The sequence below is a fragment of the Erpetoichthys calabaricus genome, chromosome 7 (assembly GCF_900747795.2).
Source record: "Erpetoichthys calabaricus chromosome 7, fErpCal1.3, whole genome shotgun sequence".
Lineage (NCBI taxonomy): Eukaryota > Metazoa > Chordata > Cladistia > Polypteriformes > Polypteridae > Erpetoichthys > Erpetoichthys calabaricus.
The window spans coordinates 37,621,461-37,641,763 of record NC_041400.2 but is presented as its reverse complement, the minus strand read 5'-3'; the positions used below and the strand labels follow the sequence as shown (position 1 = coordinate 37,641,763).

Genomic DNA, 20,303 nt, shown 5'->3' with positions numbered 1-20,303 from the left:
TTTTTTTTCACTGAATACGAAAGTTTTGATTGCAATTTCTGCCAGGGAGACAGAAGAATTGAATCGGACACAACACCGTCCTGGCCTGTCCCTTTCCCAGTTCCTCGTCTCTTGCGAGCTTTTATGTGATGTAAAACACCGTGAAAATGTCTACATATTCACTGAAGTCTACCAGTCTTTTTTATTATTTTTGTCATAGTCCGCCAAAATCTATATTGACAATAATCTTTCACTTCTGGGTAAACGAGTGCAAAATAAATCAGTCAAGTCGGGAGGTACAGTAACTATTTACAATCTTAACACTTGTTTAGTAATTAAGAATTAGGAATGCCGGCATTGCCGCTAATTAAATCACATTTTTGGACAGATCTCACATAGGAATATTCTGCAATCACAACTTCCCCAGCTAGCGAGTTTTTCACTCTTTGTATTAATCAATCAGTAGGGCATTGGCATTTCAGTACATCCACTTCGAGCACTGCTTTGCATATACAGTACATTCATATCTGCGGACTTTAAAGGGGATCTACATACAATTGATGAAAAATACGAAAAGAAATACTGCAGTGTACTTGATTGAACCGTGGTTAAAAAGATGAAAATCCTAAGTATCTTACAATGATACCAATATAGTCAAATCTCACATTAATTACACATTTCAGTTCAAACGAATACACTTTCCGGTGTCGTTGTGTTTTGCAATGACCACCAACAAAGTCAATAGTCACTAGTGAAAATCAGATAAAGGCAGGAATCGATCTAATACAGGAATGTTTTACTAATGGACAATAGTGTATAGCATGTTAAAGAGTAAGCAGCCGCAGTGACTAATACATTATTATTACTTGACTTATAACTTTATCCAGATAACTTATAACACCTGAGACCCACTTTTATTTTGTTTTTCCCATTGAGGAACAGGCAGGTGAAGTGTGTTGTCACACAGTATCCGTAGTGGGATATGAACCCACAACCTCAGCTCCCAAACCCCCCAGGATGGAGACTTGTCTTAGAGGCTGCTTAACATACTAGAATTCCACTACCAAATCTTTTGTCGTTTGATGTTGATTTGCAGGTGGTTCTCTGTGCAATACAAGACAAAGTCCTCCACCATACTGCCTCATGTACTCTGCCTTGTCTTCATTATCAATACAACCTATGATGAAGGTGTTGTCTAAAAACTTCTTTAGCTGGCCAGGAATGGTGTTATATTCCAAGTTCATCATACAGAAGGTACACAGGAAGGGTGACAAGATAGTCCCTTGAGATGCCAAATATTACCAGCATCTCAGATACACAGAGCAGCCTATTGATCGGTAGCCCATGATCCAGGATACTATGTAGACATCATAGCCCCTTAGCTTCTTCCCCAGTCTGTGAGGCAGGGTAAAAGAAGATGATCTTGACTGTGGTGCCGGCTTTGTTTATGTGGGAGTAGGCTCTGTGGAGGACATACATCAGATCTGCCTTCATACTTGCATAAGTCTGGATAAAGACGGTCTGCAACCAGACAGGGGGCCGAGTTGTTTCAGGACCAGCTTCTCAAACTCTTCATTATTAATGAATTGAGAACAACTGCTTTAACGTCCTTGGGGGTGCAGGAGTTCCCCTTCTTTGGCACTCGGACCCCCCAAGATGTTTTCCACAGCAGGCGAGCCTTCTGCAGACTGAGAAAAAGTTATAAAAGTACTGAAAAACCACACACTTTTTTTTTTTTTTTTTAGCTCTTTAGCTTTTCATGCCATATATGCTTCAATTTCCGACAGATATCTCTCTAGGGATTTTGAGGAACAGTAATTGTCAAAAATTAATACTTGTAATTTGGAGTGTAAGAAAATTACTTGACTTTTGAATTAACACCATTAGATGCTGGTGACAATAAGGATGAGACGATTTGCAAGGACACAACCACAGAACTTTCAGTCCCACCAGGTGAATGCATATTCGGTTGATCTTGTGGAGGCGCTAGGCAGGAGTGAAGTAACCTGTCTGGTGGGCATCGGAGGTGCTGATTCTCGTGTTTTCACAAAATCTTAATTGATTTGTCTGCTAACTTCTCAGTTATAATCGGGAGCGTCATAATAATTTCATAAAGATGGTTACGCCACTTTAACAAATTATTTTAATAAATGGCCTTTTTCATAATATGTTGCATGACGGATAGGAACAAATGTGTCGTAGCGGCTGGGGCACGGGGGACTCTTTCTGTGTAACACTCCAGCTGCCTGGCATGCTTTGTCGATGTAGCATACGCTTTAGACAGACAGAGAGAGAGCGAGCGAGCGAGTACCGTTCAGGTCTGGTGCCACTGTACTTTTTGGAGGAGACTAATTATCGTCTCTTTTATTGTGAATGAGACATGACTGCGGGAAGAAAGAAAGGGAGCGCCTTGTTCGCAGGCTATAGGGGTCTGGGACTCTACTCGAATCATCTCCCCCACGTGCTTCGCTATCATAAGAGGCACCAAGAATTCTACTTGGTCACCGTGGTGGGCAAATGTTTCCACACTTACAATGTGAGTAGCCCCGTGACGAGGGTTTCAGGTCTGTTCCTGTAGTGACGGAAAAGTTGAAAAGAAATGCCAGGCGCTACGTCGATTTGTATTGCATTAAGTGTGATCAGTTTATGTTAGCTCATATTCTTTCATAAGATTACGTGCGCCTTCAGTATTGGATCCCATACTGGCATCTGTAGTCGATAAGCAGACTCCCAACTTGGTACACAGGCTCGGAGGGCATACCTGTACACTCACTGACACACACCGGGCGCACATCATCAGTGTCGTCCATCGTCATTCATCACCTCCAAATCTTGTAAACCAGTCTGCGAAGGCAACATGTTGAATTTCAATGAAGATGTCCCAGCCGTGAATTAACTCGAAGGATCAACACTCACCAATGTGCATCTTCAGTTTTTCTTACTCATTTATTAAGCAGTCTTTTAGCACTTTTTCTGGTTCTTAAAACATTAGTCTTAAGAACGCTGTATTTACTATACTGTTAAACTAAAATCATCCATACATACATTTTAAATGCAATAATTGTTAGACCTTGACATACACACTGTCAAGTCACTTAATGTCCAGTGTACTTGCACCTCATATATATATATATATATATATATATATATATATATCCATCCATACACTGAAAACTAAAATCTGTTACTGTTTAAAAATATAAGCATATAGGGAATTGGCACTCCCTTGGGTCTTCCTAGATAGATACTTTATTAATCCCAATGGGAAATTCACATTCTTCAGCAGCAGCATACTGATACAATAAATAATATTAAATTAAAGAATGATAATAATGCAGGTGAAAAACAGACAATAACTATGTATAATGTTAAATATTAACGTTTACCCCCCCGGGTGGAATTAAAGAGTCGCATAGTTTGGGGGAGGAACGATCTCCTCAATCTGTCAGTGGAGCAGGACAGTAACAGCAGTCTGTCGCTGAAGCTGCTCTTCTGTCTGGAGATGATACTATTAAGTGGATGCAGTGGATTCTCCATAATTGATAGGAGCCTGCTGAGCACCCTTCGCTCTGCCACAGATGTTAAACTGTCTAGCTCCATGCCAGCAATAGAGCTTGCTTACCTCACCAGTTTGTCCAGGCGTGAGGCGTCTTTCCTCTTAATGCTGCCTCCCCAGCACACCACTGCGTAGAAGAGGGCGCTCGCCACAACTGTCTGATAGAACATCTGCAGCATCTTATTGCAGATGTTGAAGGACGCCAGCCTTCTAAGGTAGTATAACCGGCTCTGTCCTTTCTTGCACAGCGCATCAGTATTGGCAGTCCAGTCTAATTTATCATCCAGCTGCACTCCCAGATATTTATAGGTCTGCACCATCTGCACACAGTCACCTTTGATGATCACTGGGTCAATGAGGGGTCTGGGCCTCCTAAAATCCACCACCAGCTCCTTGGTTTTGCTGGTGTTCAGGTGTAGGTGGTTTGAGTCGCACCATTTAACAAAGTCATTGATTAGGTCCCTATACTCCTCCTCCAGCCCATTCCTGATGCAGCCCACGATAGCAGTGTCATCAGCGAACTTTTGCACGTGGCAGGACTCCGAGTTGTATTGGAAGTCCGATGTATATAGGCTGAACAGGACCGGAGAAAGTACAGTCCCCTGTGGCACTCCTGTGTTGCTGACCACAATGTCAGACGTGCAGTTCCCAAGACGCACATACTGAGGTCTGTCTTTAAGATAGCCCACGATCCATGTCACTAGGAATGAATCTAATCCCATCTCTGTCAGCTTGTCCCTAAGGAGCAGAGGTTGGATTGTGTTGAAGGCGCTAGAGAAGTCTAGAAACATAATTCTTACAGCACCACTGCCTCTGTCCAAGTGAGAGAGGGATCAGTGTAGCATGTAGATAATGGCATCCTCCGCTCCCACCTTCTCCTGATATGCAAACTGCAGAGGGTCAAGGGCGTGTTGAACCTGTGGCCTAAGGTGGTGAAGCAGCAGCCTCTCTATGGTCTTCATCACATGTGATGTCAGAGCAACAGGCCGGAAGTCATTCAGCTCACTAGGACGTGATACCTTTGGGGCTGGGGTGATACAAGATGTTTTCCAAAGCCTCGGGACTCTCCCCTGTTCCAGGCTCAGGTTGAAGATGCGCTGTAGAGGACCCCCCAGCTCCGATGCACAGACCTTCAGCAGTCGTGGCGATACTCCATCTGGACCCACTGCTTTGCTGGCACGAAGTCTCCTCAGCTCTCTGCTCACTTGCGCTGTTGTAATTATGGGTGGGGATGTCTTTCCTATGCTGGTATCAGCAGAAGGATGTGTGGAGGATGTGTCATATATTCATATATTTACCAAGCTTCTGTCCACAGTCCTCTGCAGAGGAATTTTTGTAATAATTATAGTTTTAAGCAGAAGTTACATGGTCTTGGATTTGTACAGCTGGGCAGCTAGTTAGTTCAGTTTCTTGATTGTTCAGGTTTACCTCTTGCAAAAATACATGGTAGGCTGCATGCATATTTAACTTCATGTCCTCATTCTCATTCTGTCACTGTATTTCCCTTATTTGACTTTTCACTAATAGTTTGCAGTTTAAAGTGGAAATGTATGCAAGTGTTTTTGAATATTAACCAATTAAAACATCATAGTGGAGAGAGAGATGTTCTCTGTTTATTACAATACCCATATGGTTATCAAGATAAAAAAGACATCAGCAGTTTAAACTCTTAAGGTTTTAGTTTTGACATCACAGAATGTTCCACACTAATAAGTTTTCAAAATAGTTTTCACTATGTTGTATTATACTTAACTGAAAGCTAACTACCATATTTACAGGATTTTTTCCCCCCCCAACAGGTAAAGAAGTTAGGAATTGTTGCAGTCAGTAAGTATCACTCTTTTTAAAATCTTTATTGCTGTGGATGTTTTGTTTTTGAGGGAAAGGTGCTAGAGGACTGATGAACTGAGGAATAGTTAGAATATATAGAATGGAGACAATGCATAGTATAAGTAATGTTATAGGAGCATCAGCATAATTAGAGCATTAGCTCACCACTTGCTACTAGAATTGCATTCTTACACTGTATCATTTAGTTTAAGCTTTTCCAGTTTTTTGTTAAAATTAGTTTTCCTCTGCAATTTAGTTTTACTTACCTTGGTTATATATTCCTCTAACTGAACGATAAATTAAAAACAACTTCAAATATTCATATTCTCATTAGGCTAGTAAGTTAAAAAAAAAAAAAAAAGAAACATTGTACTCATGTTGTTTTGTTGTGCTCTTTAAATTTTCCCCATAAGCTATTTGTACATAGACTTGAATGAATCTAGAAAGTCTTTACCCATTTGCAGTAGTACAGGACATCTTTTAAAAAAGCATTCAACAGGCCTTTATCATTTTTTCAACTACAAGAAGTTATGTTTTTCCCAAATCAGCATTGCAATTAGAAGCAAAGCAAGGGCTGGAAGTTGATTCTCATTACACATTTGCTGTGCTCTGTTTACTTTCAACATACATAGTGATTATGTTCTTGAACATATACTGATTTTGAATACAAATATTGATTTTTATGCATGTCAGGAAAACAACATTCCTAAATGCTTTAATGGGGAAGCCTGTCTAATGTTAAAAAAGGTGATACCAGCAGTTCTGGATTTTCTTTTATTAAAATGAAATTGAAATGAAATTTTTTTTTTATATTTGAAAAGCTTTTTAGTTCTAGCCACATATATTGTTATATTAATGAAAATACAGTAATTGTCTAACTCTCTTGCACAAAACACAGAAAAAATTCATTTTTTAACAATGTGCTGCTCTTAGGGGTGTGCAATATTGGCAAAAAAATATATCTCAGTATTTTCTGGGACTTTGATGATAATTAAATGATGTTTTGCATCCTTTAAACTATGTTTGTAAAAGTCTTATTGATCTACCTTGGTCTTGTTAAAAGGATATTAATTTTAACTTGCTAATAAGATTAATGGAAACAACAATTAAGGAAAACAGGTCTTATTTACTTACTTAAAAATGAAGTTAAATAATACAAAAATATTAAAATCACCAGTCAAAGTATTACTGAGATTAAACAATGCAAGTATGAATAAACCATTTCAAAGTGGCCTACAGGATTTACACAAAAATTGCACCAAGACCAACAAAACTATTATAATTAGAGCATTTTAAACACACACCCTTAATTTAAACAAGACATGAATCCAAAGGAAATAAAATGGTAATCATCATTGAACTACAGGGCATGAACATTTCAGTCTGGAAAAACATAAACTGCTTTGCTGTAAGGTGAATTGTGCAGCATACAAGTAAGAACTAAAATCTAGCATACTTTACTATAGTGTAAAAATCCAAAGTTCTTTCAAATACTGCACAGGGAAAAAAAACTAAAGTATTTGTAAACAAGTTCTGTCATATATTGCACAAAGATACAAAAAAAAAAAAAACCTAAACCTATAATATTTTTAAACAAATTACTAACTTCAAGTTCTGTCCAATATTGCATGAAGATATCAGAAAAAATAAAATAATTGTAAAATTCTACTGAGGAAACTTCAAGTTGTTTGAAAGTAACACCAGTCTGTCCACAGCATCTGATTTCAGATCAGAACAGCTATATGTTAATAACATTTCCTCCAGTGCTGAAAGCCCTCTCAGATGGGCTGCTTGAGGCAGGGATGTGAAGGTACTTTTTTTTTCAAGTTTCCCCCAATTTGGGGAAATGTACTTCTTGTGTTTTCCACCATTCAAGTGGATTTATATCTCTGTACAAGTCAGTTATTATCAAGTAGCTCTTGAGCTCTTTTTTATTGGCAGTGTGCAGAGATTTGTCTTCTCTGAATTCTAGTGTTTGTTTGAAATAGCTGCTTAGATTTTTTTCCCCCATACCCTCCCACGTGTCATCACCTGCTCCAACATCTGCAGCCATAGGATGAGCTGAAGCAGTCGAGGGGCCTGGGATAGGGCTGTTTTCCGCTCTTGTCACAGTCATGAGTTCTGTCGTAGCTGATGTTGTGATGGTTTTGATTCTGTCATGGAGGTTGGCCTGGTGTCAAGAAGGGCAGCAAAGATGCCACTTCTCTCCAAGAGAAACATCAGGGACAGACTGATATTCTGCAAAAAGTACAGGGGTTGGGCTGCTGAGCTGCTGAGGACTGCTGGGGTAAAGTGATTTTCTCTGATGAATTCCCTTTCTGATTGTTTGGGGCATCTGGAAAAAGGTTGTCCGGAGAAGAAAAGGTGAGCGTTTCCATCAGTCCTATGTCATGCCAACAGTAAAGCATCCTGAGACCATTCATGTGGGTTGCTTCCCAGCCAGGGAGTGGGCTCACTCACAATTTTGCCTAAGAACACAGCCATGAATAAAGGATGGTACCAAAACATCCACCGAGAGCAACTTCTCCCAACCCTCCAAAAACAGTTTGTTGACGAACAGTGCCTTTTCCAGCATGATGGAGCACTGTGCCATAAGGCAAAAGTGATAACTAAGTGGCTTGGGGAACACAACATGGCCAGGAATCTCCCCAGACCTTAATCCCACTGAGAACTTGTGGTCAATCCTCAAGAGGCGGGTGTACAAAGAAAAACCCACAAATTCTGACAAACTCCAAGCTTTGATTATGCAAGAATGGGCTGCCATCAGTCAGGATTTGGCCCAGAAGTTGATTGACAGCATGCCAGGGCAAATTGCAGAGGTCTTGAAAAAGAAAGACGGGCCAACACTGCAAATATGGACTCTTTGCATAAACTTAATGTAATTGTCAATAAAAGCATTTGAAACTTACAAAATGCTTGTAATTATACTTCAGTATACCATAGAAACATTTGACAAAAAGATCTAAAAACACAGAAGCAGCAAACTTTGTGAAAACTTGTGTCATTCTCAAAACTTTCGGCCACGACTGTACTTGATAACATAACATTTTCAAATTCATTTAATCCAATTCAGAATCTTGTTAGAATTCAGTAGTCACTAGACATGCATTATAATATGCTACTTCTTTTTGTTTAGGAATAGTGGAACCATAAAAGCTTAGAATTGGACCTTAGTAAAGATGTGCTCTCTGTAGTAACACAGACGTTTTCAGGAAAGACACATTTCCCATTTCCTTTTGTATGCACATATCTGTACATTTAAATGGGGTTTCTATTTTTTCCCCAAATTTTCAGCATATCTGTAAAACAGTTTTGATGAAATCCATAAAAGGTGAATTTCATCCACTGGCATATTACTCACACTTAACATAGTCTGCCACTGTTTATTGCTTGAGAATTAATGCTTATTTTCATTAACCAGTACCAAAGCCAGACTAATTTTGTTCTGTACTATGCATCAATAACTGAGAAAAGAATGTATGAATTTAAAATTCTCATGGCTACACAAATAAATTGTGACATATGAGTTACATTTAAGTAGACTATTAACATGCCCTTTCCACAATAAAATATTTCTTAAACTTGCGCATACAAGCAAAACATGTTAAACAATCTCATATATGCCCAAAAGTTTAATTAGGAAGTAGCAACCTGTTCTTTGTTCTTTTAGTGGGTAATATACACTTTGATTTGGTATATTGGATCCTCCTGTATCAATTTGGAGAAAACCGTTTTACTGGTATGGTAAAAATTAATCAAAAATTGAAAACCCATTTCAACATAAAACACAAACTGTGCTTGTGAGAAGTAACACAGAAGGTGATTTTGTGTCAGTTTAATAGTGATTTAAAGGGTAATGTCTTTGGACTTGTATATAAACTATGTCCAGTAAGTTAGCCTATCACTTTAGGAGAATTTCACAGAGTGCTGTGTGGTTCACCTGATTGGTGAGTCAATAAATACAGAAAGAGAGGTCTGGAAACCTGTTGCTTCAAGAGAGGCAAACACCTCTGCAATTAAAGCTATTTAAATAGGAGAGCGTGTAAGTGTTAATAACATTAATCTGTAACACATTTGTTATTTGCTAATAATGCTAAAAGTCTGAAAAGTATATTCAAATACAATACATTGATATATAAATATGTACAGTGGTGTGAAAAACTATTTGCCCCCTTCCTGATTTCTTATTCTTTTGCATGTTTGTCACACAAAATGTTTCTGATCATCAAACACATTTAACCATTAGTCAAATATAACACAAGTAAACACAAAATGCAGTTTGTAAATGGTGGTTTTTATTATTTAGGGAGAAAAAAAAATCCAAACCTACATGGCCCTGTGTGAAAAAGTAATTGCCCCCTGAACCTAATAACTGGTTGGGCCACCCTTAGCAGCAATAACTGCAATCAAGCGTTTGCGATAACTTGCAATGAGTCTTTTACAGCGCTCTGGAGGAATTTTGGCCCACTCATCTTTGCAAAATTGTTGTAATTCAGCTTTATTTGAGGGTTTTCTAGCATGAACCGCCTTTTTAAGGCCATGCCATAGCATCTCAATTGGATTCAGGTCAGGACTTTGACTAGGCCACTCCAAAGTCTTCATTTTGTTTTTCTTCAGCCATTCAGAGGTGGATTTGCTGGTGTGTTTTGGGTCATTGTCCTGTTGCAGCACCCAAGATCGCTTCAGCTTGAGTTGACGAACAGATGGCCGGACATTCTCCTTCAGGATTTTTTGGTAGACAGTAGAATTCATGGTTCCATCTATCACAGCAAGCCTTCCAGGTCCTGAAGCAGCAAAACAACCCCAGACCATCACACTACCACCACCATATTTTACTGTTGGTATGATGTTCTTTTTCTGAAATGCTGTGTTCCTTTTACGCCAGATGTAACGGGACATTTGCCTTCCAAAAAGTTCAACTTTTGACTCATCAGTCCACAAGGTATTTTCCCAAAAGTCTTGGCAATCATTGAGATGTTTCTTAGCAAAATTGAGACGAGCCCTAATGTTCTTTTTGCTTAACAGTGGTTTGCGTCTTGGACATCTGCCATGCAGGCCGTTTTTGCCCAGTCTCTTTCTTATGGTGGAGTCGTGAACACTGACCTTAATTGAGGCAAGTGAGGCCTGCAGTTCTTTAGACGTTGTCCTGGGGTCTTTTGTGACCTCTCGGATGAGTCGTCTCTGCGCTCTTGGGGTAATTTTGGTCGGCCGGCCACTCCTGGGAAGGTTCACCACTGTTCCATGTTTTTGCCATTTGTGGATAATGGCTCTCACTGTGGTTCGCTGGAGTCCCAAAGCTTTAGAAATGGCTTTATAACCTTTACCAGACTGATAGATCTCAATTACTTCTGTTCTCATTTGTTCCTGAATTTCTTTGGATCTTGGCATGATGTCTAGCTTTTGAGGTGCTTTTGGTCTACTTCTCTGTGTCAGGCAGCTCCTATTTAAGTGATTTCTTGATTGAAACAGGTGTGGCAGTAATCAGGCCTGGGGGTGGCTATGGAAATTGAACTCAGGTGTGATACACCACAGTTAGGTTATTTTTTAACAAGGGGGCAATTACTTTTTCACACAGGGCCATGTAGGTTTGGATTTTTTTTCTCCCTAAATAATAAAAACCATCATTTAAAAACTGCATTTTGTGTTTACTTGTGTTATATTTGACTAATGGTTAAATGTGTTTGATGATCAGAAACATTTTGTGTGACAAACATGCAAAAGAATAAGAAATCAGGAAGGGGGCAAATAGTTTTTCACACCACTGTATGTATATGTGTATGTATATATATATATATATATATATATATATATATATATATATATATATTGCCTAAAATCCATATAATGATACAAATGTATCATTAATGGATTTTAAGCTGTTAACACCTAATCAAATTAGGAGGGAGATAAACACAAGGCACTCAGAGAACACATGTTAAATATGCAGAAAGTGTAATGAGTTATTTCATTTCAGGTCTCTTCTACAGAAAAGTTTATTTCTCTTTGATTTCATCAGAGTGTGTACATGTTTGTGGGGAAGTTTAGAAATTCAGAGCATCCTGTTTTGCAGTGTTTGCAAATGTCTTGTTTTATATCAAGCTCTTTCTTCTCTGTGAAAACCAAAATTAACTCAAATTCTTCATGGAGCTTGAGCAGAGTATTTGATATTGGAATTTCTGCAACTGTTCTAACATTAGTAGTGTATTGTCCATGGTAATTTGTAAGCTGTGAATTTTGCAAATAATGAACACATTGTAATGCTAACATATTGCAACAAGTACAGTACTATACTGTATTTCCCCCCACCCTGTCAATATTTAATAAAATGATAATTAAAACCTATTAACATCCATACAGGATCTCAAAATGTGAAGGGGGTGGGCATTAATATGATGGTTAAAATAAAAATCTTTTATTTGTTTGTAAGAATTGTTTTCCTTCCTGTCCAAAATTGATACATTGCATCAGAAGTTGACAAAAAAGATTTCTTTCAGCAACCATGTAATGGTTCAGAAAATGGGTCAGTTAAACTTTAAACGTTGAACAATGTATGTATGCTAAATTAGCTTGCTTTATTTTGTTAACTTTTCTGCTCCACTCAGTGTATCATTTTACAGCATTCTTCATGTTCACTCCTCAACAAATATGAAATAACAACTGACTTCTTTTTTTATAAGGGCTTTAGTAACTTGAATGTTTCTTTTTTGTTGTAATGTTACCAGTAATGGCGCACTGCATGATAACGTGCAGTGAATACACTTGACTTGAACATTCATAGTTTTCATACTGTTTCTCTATACGTTTAGCATTTGTTTGCTCAGAGGTTGATACGCTTGCTGCTTCCTGAGCAGCTCTTCTTTTCTCCACTCTAGTGGCCCGCTTCTTCTCTTCTTTCGTCGGCATCTTTTCATGTTATAACTGATTAAGTCAGTGTTTGTTTTGCAATTACTTAGTATGTTTTCTTTAATTTTTCACTTAAGCTGGCACTTAAGTCTTCAATCTACATCAAGAGTGATTTAAAATATGAAGAGGTAGGGTAAGGACGGCAAAGGTGGTAGGGAATGAGAATGGAGGCTGTACACATGCACTGCAAAAGTTGATTCTACAATAAAATAAAATAAAATAGAAATAAAAAGAGGAATAATGTTGGAGGCCAGTCATCACCCCGAAAGCAGATAGTAGACGTCACGTAGTATATGTGTACCAAATTCAGGTCAATAATTCAAACGGTTTGTGAGCTACAGGTGATTTAAAATCTTGGACAGAGCAAATGGACAGCCACAGTAGCGTATTATATAAGGTTGTTTCTAATATAGCTTTTTAGTGAGATAACTTTAAAGATCTTGACAATGTTCGTAATACCATTTGTTAATTATATTAATAATAACAATGTTAATCATTAGGGAAAAATGAATGGATAGGTTGTTAACACTTTATGTATGCTTTCTAAATGAAATGATTTTAATAACTCTTATCTTTCAGGCAATGCACTTCCAGAAGATATCACTTGTCTTGCTGCTGACAGAATGTTGGTGTTTACTGCTCATGGCAATACTGTGAATGCATTTGCTAGAAATAAAGAGGTATCAAGATACATTTTTTCATTTAAAGTATAGACTGTTGGGGACAGAAATAGTGATCCATGTAGTGGTTTCAGTAATGGTGTAAATATTGTAGATTATGTAAATTCTTATATTCATACTTTAATATGTCTCAAAGTGTATACTTTTTATAGATTTACACACAGTGATGCTACTTTAACTTTTGCTACTCTTTGAGATGGAACCTGACCCTTAGTTTTTTTGCTGAAAAAACGTTTTTCCTCACAAGTGTTTTCGAAGCTTGATTTTTTTTTTCTCTTGTGGAAAAACTATCTGCTGCCCAACTGCTAGATCTTCTTGGAGGAACCCCTCAAATTATGAAGGCAGATTGGAATTCAGAGTGTAGTCGGCAGAAATGCTGTTGGTCTTGCCTTAGCATTTTTGGAGAAACAATGTCATTGCCAGAGGAACTATAAATTAGTGGTCATATCAATACTTAAAGGAAAATTTGGCACATTTCGTTTTCGATTTAAAGAGAACTATTATTTTTAAGCTTACTACTTGGTGTTATTTTTTAATCTTGAAATTACTATATAGTACATGTGGCATTTTCAGACCTGGACCTATTTTCAATATTTTTGTGCTGTTGTACCCGAATTAGCATCATTCACCTATACCTTTGTTTTCGTCTCCATTAATATTTAATGCATTAAGAAATGTATTTAAAAATATCCAATCATGTATGTATATATTATTTTCTCTGTACATATTGCTTTGAAATTTAGTCATATCTACTACTTTCTGACAAATAAGTGAATACTTTTATTTGTGTGATAAATATATTACCTGTAATACAGTTAAAAATGAGTATAAATCTGAATTTTCTTTTCCGCCGTCAGATTGTTCACACCTACCTGGGCCACAAAGCAGACGTTCATCTTTTACAGCCATTTGGAGACCATTTGATTTCTGTTGATAGTGATAATGTTCTTATTGTCTGGGATACTCAATCAGAAGGTAAAATTAATGCTTAATTACTGGTTTCAGAATCAAGTAATTGAAATAGTTTCCATGACCAGTTTATTCAGATGTCTAATCTGAAATGCTTCTGCTGTGTTTGGGTTATTGTGCCTTTAGTCTCACAGAAATTCTGCATTGAGCCTATCTTATCTACATGCTACAATTTTTCTTTAACAGAAGGATGCCATTCACTCAGTACCCTTTGTAATAGGTGGACATTGGAAACTTTCAGTTGTCATTGACATCTTTGTGTATGTTTGCATGTATGAAAACACTATAAACTGTGTTTAAATTATGAAAGCAAAAGCTTTAGATCCTACCAGGGACCAATTACTTATTTATTCTGACATGTGGAACACCACTACAAAAAATTCTAGGACAAAGGGAAAAGAAGGCAGCTGTCCTACTTATTTTATTGAGTGATTTTTAATCCAGTTATGAAGAAGGTAGGCGTGAATATATCCTTGTCAACTGCTTGAATTCTTGGCAAAGGTAATTGTCTGCTATACATTACAAATGCTCTTTAGATTTATTTACTGTATGTTTTGATGGTATATGTTTAACTGAGTCTTTCATTTAAAATTATGACCAAATTGCAAGTGCCAAGTTCGTGTTTTATGTTTTTTTTTTTTTAATTCAAAGCATTAACAAGTTAAAGTATCTGTCTCAGGATAACACCATGATTTATAGCAACTGTAGTCAGAAAAAGAGGTTCATTTCTTATTCTTAAATTGGGAAAAAAACACAGTAAGAGTGCTTTTCAGAGTTTTAGCATATATGTTTTTTATTTTTGTAACATATTTTTACATATATTTTTATGTTTTTGATAGGTATGTGCATCATTTTCCACTGAATATTTTACAGCCGACAAAAACTTGAATTTGCTTATATCAGTACTATGATATTTACAGGGCGTGCCACAAATCACTAGCCCGACGTCCCGGGGCTATTGTGTCCTCCAGTCGGGCTACCAAAATGTATCTCAGCCCTGCCCGTCGGGCTATCATAGGAAGGAAAAATATATGTCAATGCTTTTGCATTCTTTCGCAAATGTAGCTGGGTAATCATGTCATTTTCTGGCATCGATGAGCCACTGTCAATATGTGAAATATTGAAATCGCATTTGAATTCGCGCTTGTTTTTTACTGTCACTTTAACTTTGCAATCGCGCAAACTGTGTATAGAGAGCGGCAGTACTGATTGGTCAGTGATGTATTAATTGCGCACCAATTCCTCTGACATCGTCTTATCACTCATTAGCATACTATTCAAACGTGACAAGTGAAATCTCCTGCAGCAAGCTGAAACATGTGATAGAGGTTGATTGCGCAGAGAATTTAAAAAATCGCTGACCGTTATGTGTGTGCGTGTGTAAAAATAGATGGATTTACGCAGGTATTTTAGTTCTGCTGAGCCAAATAAGACAGGTCAGGGTGAAAAAGGGACAGCCAAAGAAAAGCCTACCACAAAGCGGAAAAGTTATGACAAATCAGACTGTGAGGCAAAAAGAAAGTGCAGCTTTTTGGTTTCATGGACAAAAGAATTTTTGTGGCTGGAATATGACAAGCTAAATAACATAATGTTCTGCCGGGTGTGTCGTGAGTTTCCCTCGATTTCTGACTCGACAAGCGCCTTTGTTACTGGGACCAGTAATATTAGGAAAGACCCCATCAGAACCCATGAGAAATCTCTGCATCACAAGAAATGCATTGGTGCTCAGTCTGCAGCATCTTTCCCAGAACAAACACCAATTGTAAAAAAACATACTAAAAATAAACCAAGCACAACAAGAAGTCCTGAAAATGCTGTTTAGAACAGTGTACTATGTTGCAAAGAGTGAACTACCATTGGCAAAATTTAGCAGTCTTTGCAAACTTCAAAAAGCAAATGGCCTAGATCTTGGTTCCACTTACCTCAATGACCATGCTTGCAGAGAGTTTATTGGAGCAATAGCACAAACTTCAAGAGACCAGATTGAAAAGGAAATTCAAGAAAGCAGGTTCTTATCCATTCTTGCAGATGGCAGTACAGACACTGGTATAATAGAACAGGAGTTGGTTCATGTCAGGTATGTGAGAGATAATGGTGACATATCCACATACATGATCAAATGTCAGCCAGTCAAGAGTGCAAATGCTGCAGGTATTTTAGAGGCTATTGATGAAGCAGTGAACACCATGGGTATCAGAGAAGACACATGGAAAAAGAAAGTAGTGTGTGCAAATTTTGATGGTGCTGCAGTGATGATGGGTGAGAAAGCAGGAGTAGCTGGGAGTCTGAAACAGAGGATACCCCACATCATAACAATCCACTGTGTGGCACACAAATTAGAGCTAGCCGTGCTGGATAGCGTGAAAGGCTGTGAGTACCTGGTGAAATTTGAAGATACACTGAAAACCATCTTTAAGATGTACTACTATTCCCCAAAGAAGCAAAGAGAACTGACAGAAATAAGTGAACTGCTAAATGAGAAACTGGCACATTTCAGTGGCCTGAAGAGCACACGGTGGCTTCCAAGCCGGCTGAGATGCCTGAAGGCTGTGGAAAAAAATTACACTCCCACTGTTGTTCATATGGAGAACATGGCAGGAGGAAGTGATGTCAAGTCCGAGGATGCAGCCAAGGCATCTGAGAAATTTGTTCACTTCCTGCATTTCATGTTGGACTACAGTACCATCTTATCCAAGTGCTGTATTGATTTTCAGCATGATAACCTAAACATCACACGAACAAATCAGTTAGTTAAGAGCACCACATCACGCTTACTCAGCCTAAAAACAAAACCAGGAGAATACCAGAAAACCTTGGACACAAAGTTCACAGCGAACGAGGATGGTAGCATTTGCTACTGTGGAACTCAGCTCACAAAAAGTCAGCGACCTGCTAGAAGAGGTGAGGGCACAGACAAAGACACCTTTGGTGAAGAGATTCAGAAGATTATTGAGAACACAGTCAAGTACATGGACAACAGATTTAAAAATCTGTGTGAAAAGCCTCTCTCTTGTTTCAAGGTTTTTGACCCTTCCACTCTTCCCTACCCCAGAGAAGAGTTGGCAAATTATGGGGATGAAGAGGTAGATTATCTTGTCACACATTTTGCCAGTTTGCTAGATGAGGAAGAGAAAGAGAAAATTCCACAAGAATGGATGGATCTAAAAATGTGGCTTGCAGAACACCAGGGTAGCAAGGTAGATGATTGCTTGTACAGAGATCTCCTCTCTGGGAATCCAGAACACCTCTCTCATATCTTGTTGCTGGTGAAATTAATGCTGACACTTAGTCCATCAACAGCCATCTGTGAGAGAGGATTTTCTTGCATGAACTGAGTGAAGACAACACATCGTACCTCTCTACACCCTGAAACACTGAATGACTGCATGCAACTCTCCATTAATGGGGAAACAGTTGAATCTTTTTGCCCTGACAAGTCAATTCGTCTCTGGATGTTTTCTGGAAAAGGTTCAAGACACCTGGATCATAAAACCCCGACAAGAACAAAGAGCAGTGAAATGGAGGCCGATGCACAGGAAGAGAAAGCTGATGAAGGAGATGCTATGCCCCCAACGTCGAGTGGCATATTCTCATCCGTGACTTGAGTGGAAATTTCAGATTCAGAATCTGACATAGACTGATTCGTGTTCTACACAGTTCTTACAAGTTCATAGAAATTTCTGTTCAATTAGAACCAAATATTTGAGTTGATGATTGCAATTTTTATACAGTTGTTGTAATTTGTGTTTTAACAATTTTTTGATTGATGTTTTGTTTCCTTTACAATATTATACATTAAAAATAATCTCTTTTTTATTCGGGCTACTTAAATTTATTTTGGGCTACCAAAAACTGAAGAGTGCCTGCCCGAAGGGCTCCCAGGGATTTTGAAATTTTGCGAGCCCTGATTTATGTCTTTGGTGATCAATGTTGGATAACAGCAAACAATATTAAAATGTCCATGAAAAAAATCTTGCGTTACTTGCATTGTATAAACCACATGTCAGGTCATCCTGTGGTATGCTTCCAACTTCCCAAACCACATGTATTTTTACTAAAATATTTTTGAGTCAGTCACTTCTTTAAAACGCTCTTATGGACTTAAATGGAACATGTACAGACACAAATGAGCATTTGATTTCAGAGTCACGGAACACTGGGCATATGTACCTCCGTTCTGTAATGAAAGAAAATGGATAATTCCTGCACAGCCAGAATGCATGTTTGGCCGTGCCTCCAGGGCATAGTACTCACATACTTTTTGCAGGTAGAACTCAGCCATACCCTGGTCAAATCATCCCTGTGTAGTTTGTGTGTTCTCCCTGTGTCTGCATGGGTTTCCTCTGAGTGCTCTGGTTTCTTCTCAATTTCCAAAGACATGCAGGTTAGGTGGATTGGTGATACTAAATTGGCCCTAGTGTTTGTGTTCGCTCTGTGAAGAACTGGTGCCCTGTCCAGAGTTTGTTCCTGCTTTGCACCCTATGCTATTTGGGATAGGTTGCAGTGCCCCCCAAAACCTTGTTCAGGACTAAGCAGATTAGAAAAGGAATGATTGACCTCACTTTGACCAATGGTAACTGGAATCTGACAAGAAAATTTTGACTATTCAGAATTTGAATAATATATATCTACAATATATTTTTACTACTCAAAATACGATTTACAGATATCTGTAACTTCATTCTGGTTAGTGATAAGTGAGAGAATTTTCTAATTAACTTTCTTAGAGAGATCTGTAATTATATTTAATTAGCTAATTTTTTTTAAATTGAAGATATTAGGGATGCTCTGATCATTTGGCCGTCAATCTAAATTGCTTGATCATCACAAAAAAAGAATCGATCAGGGATCGATAAATTGGCCCATCACATATCCAATTGTTTCAGCTCCTACCTTTACAGTAATTTAGTTGCAGTGCTTCTTTACGCAAGATGTTACGGTAGTTGATCCACTGTCTTTTAGATAGTTATAAGCCTGTTAAGCATGTTAGTCTTATGTCTTCTTGATGAACGTTTGATAAATTTGCACCTTTTTTGAAAGATTTGTACTGTGTTTATTATTTGTTGCTGCGTGTCATACAGCATAAGTTTTGATAAGAAACAAGTACTGTACTGCATTATTAAAATAGTAATCCATATTTTATGATTATACCTCAAGAATTATGAATGTCTAGTTCATACACTGAAGAAAAAAAAACACCAATATAAATATAGTAATTGTATATTTTAACAGCAAAAAATCTAGTGCAGTTAATGATTAAAACCAATAAGTACATGTATATTTACATTTGAGCAGTGTGTAATTGCCAATATCAATTAAATGATTGTGTAAGAATATATATAAATGCTGTATGCATCTGGTTATTCATGAACATAGTGTAAGATAGTTTTTTAAAGGGATAAAGGGAAAAAAATTGGATTCGGATGATCAAGTAATATGAAATCTGTGATTGGTCTTGCCCTTAAACAAACTTGATCGGAATATCCCTAAAAGATATCTGTAAAATATAATTTGATTAGTTGCAATGAGAATTACAGATATCTTCTATCATACTTTCAGAATTTTCATTTAAGATATCTATGAGAAGTCGAGCAAAATGATACCTTTTATTGGCTAATTAAAAAGATTACAATATGCAAGCTTTTGAGGCAGCTCATACCCCTTCTTCAGGCAAGATGTAAAAAAGCAACTGGAATTCCCTGTGTTTATATTGACACTAGGACAGATGCAGCATTGGAAAACCTTTAAGTGAATGCTGACATTCACAACACATAAATATCATAGGAATCTGCAAACAAAAGAAGTACTAATTTAAATGTTTATTGTGGATTGGATTTCTTCATTGGTGAGAGGAACACTTTAACCGTAAAGTGAAAATTTGTATAGTTAAGCTCATTTGGGCAGTAGATGGTTTTGTTAGGCAGTGGTGAAAAGCATATGTATTGTGGATGTCAACATTAAAAATAAAAGTTTACTTTGTAATACAGCAAACATTCCACTTTTTATATTAATTTGCTGACTGTAAAATACTGTTTTTTTATTTCAACAGAGGAGTATACGCAGATTAGTTTTGACAAAACTTTGTTTGTGGTTTCTGCTATTACCCATCCAAGCACATATCTGAATAAGATTTTAGTGGGAAGTCGCCAGGGGAGTTTGCAGCTATGGAATATCAAAAGAAGGTAAGGCTTTAAATATAATTCTCTCAGTTATAAAAATAAATGCATTATTGAGCAATATGTTTTTGACCTTTTGGTTTCTTTATCCCTTTATTGTTCTGAAGTGGTAATGTTGCTGTAAAGTTATCAAAGTTATCAAATCTGACATGTGAACTAGTAAATAACAACACTGGATAGATAAGGATGGCAACCGTTCAGATTTGTTAA

General features: G+C 37.6%; 1 protein-coding gene across 2 annotated transcripts in view; it reads left to right on the top strand.

Moving 5' to 3' along the window:
- The first annotated feature begins 2,231 nt into the window (after positions 1-2,231).
- Positions 2,232-20,303, top strand: part of wdr36 (WD repeat domain 36) — a 101,398-nt gene continuing 83,326 nt past the window's right edge. Inside the window, exons 1-5 of one of the 2 annotated variants that reach the window (XM_028804827.2) lie at positions 2,233-2,515; positions 5,335-5,362; positions 12,848-12,948; positions 13,806-13,923; positions 19,967-20,099. In XM_028804827.2, coding sequence (XP_028660660.2) covers positions 2,360-2,515; positions 5,335-5,362; positions 12,848-12,948; positions 13,806-13,923; positions 19,967-20,099 — 536 coding nt within the window. In that variant the 5' untranslated portion in view covers positions 2,233-2,359. Of the gene's footprint in view, positions 2,544-5,334; positions 5,363-12,847; positions 12,949-13,805; positions 13,924-19,966; positions 20,100-20,303 lie in introns of both variants that reach the window. The other variant, XM_051929594.1, reaches the window with a different exon arrangement.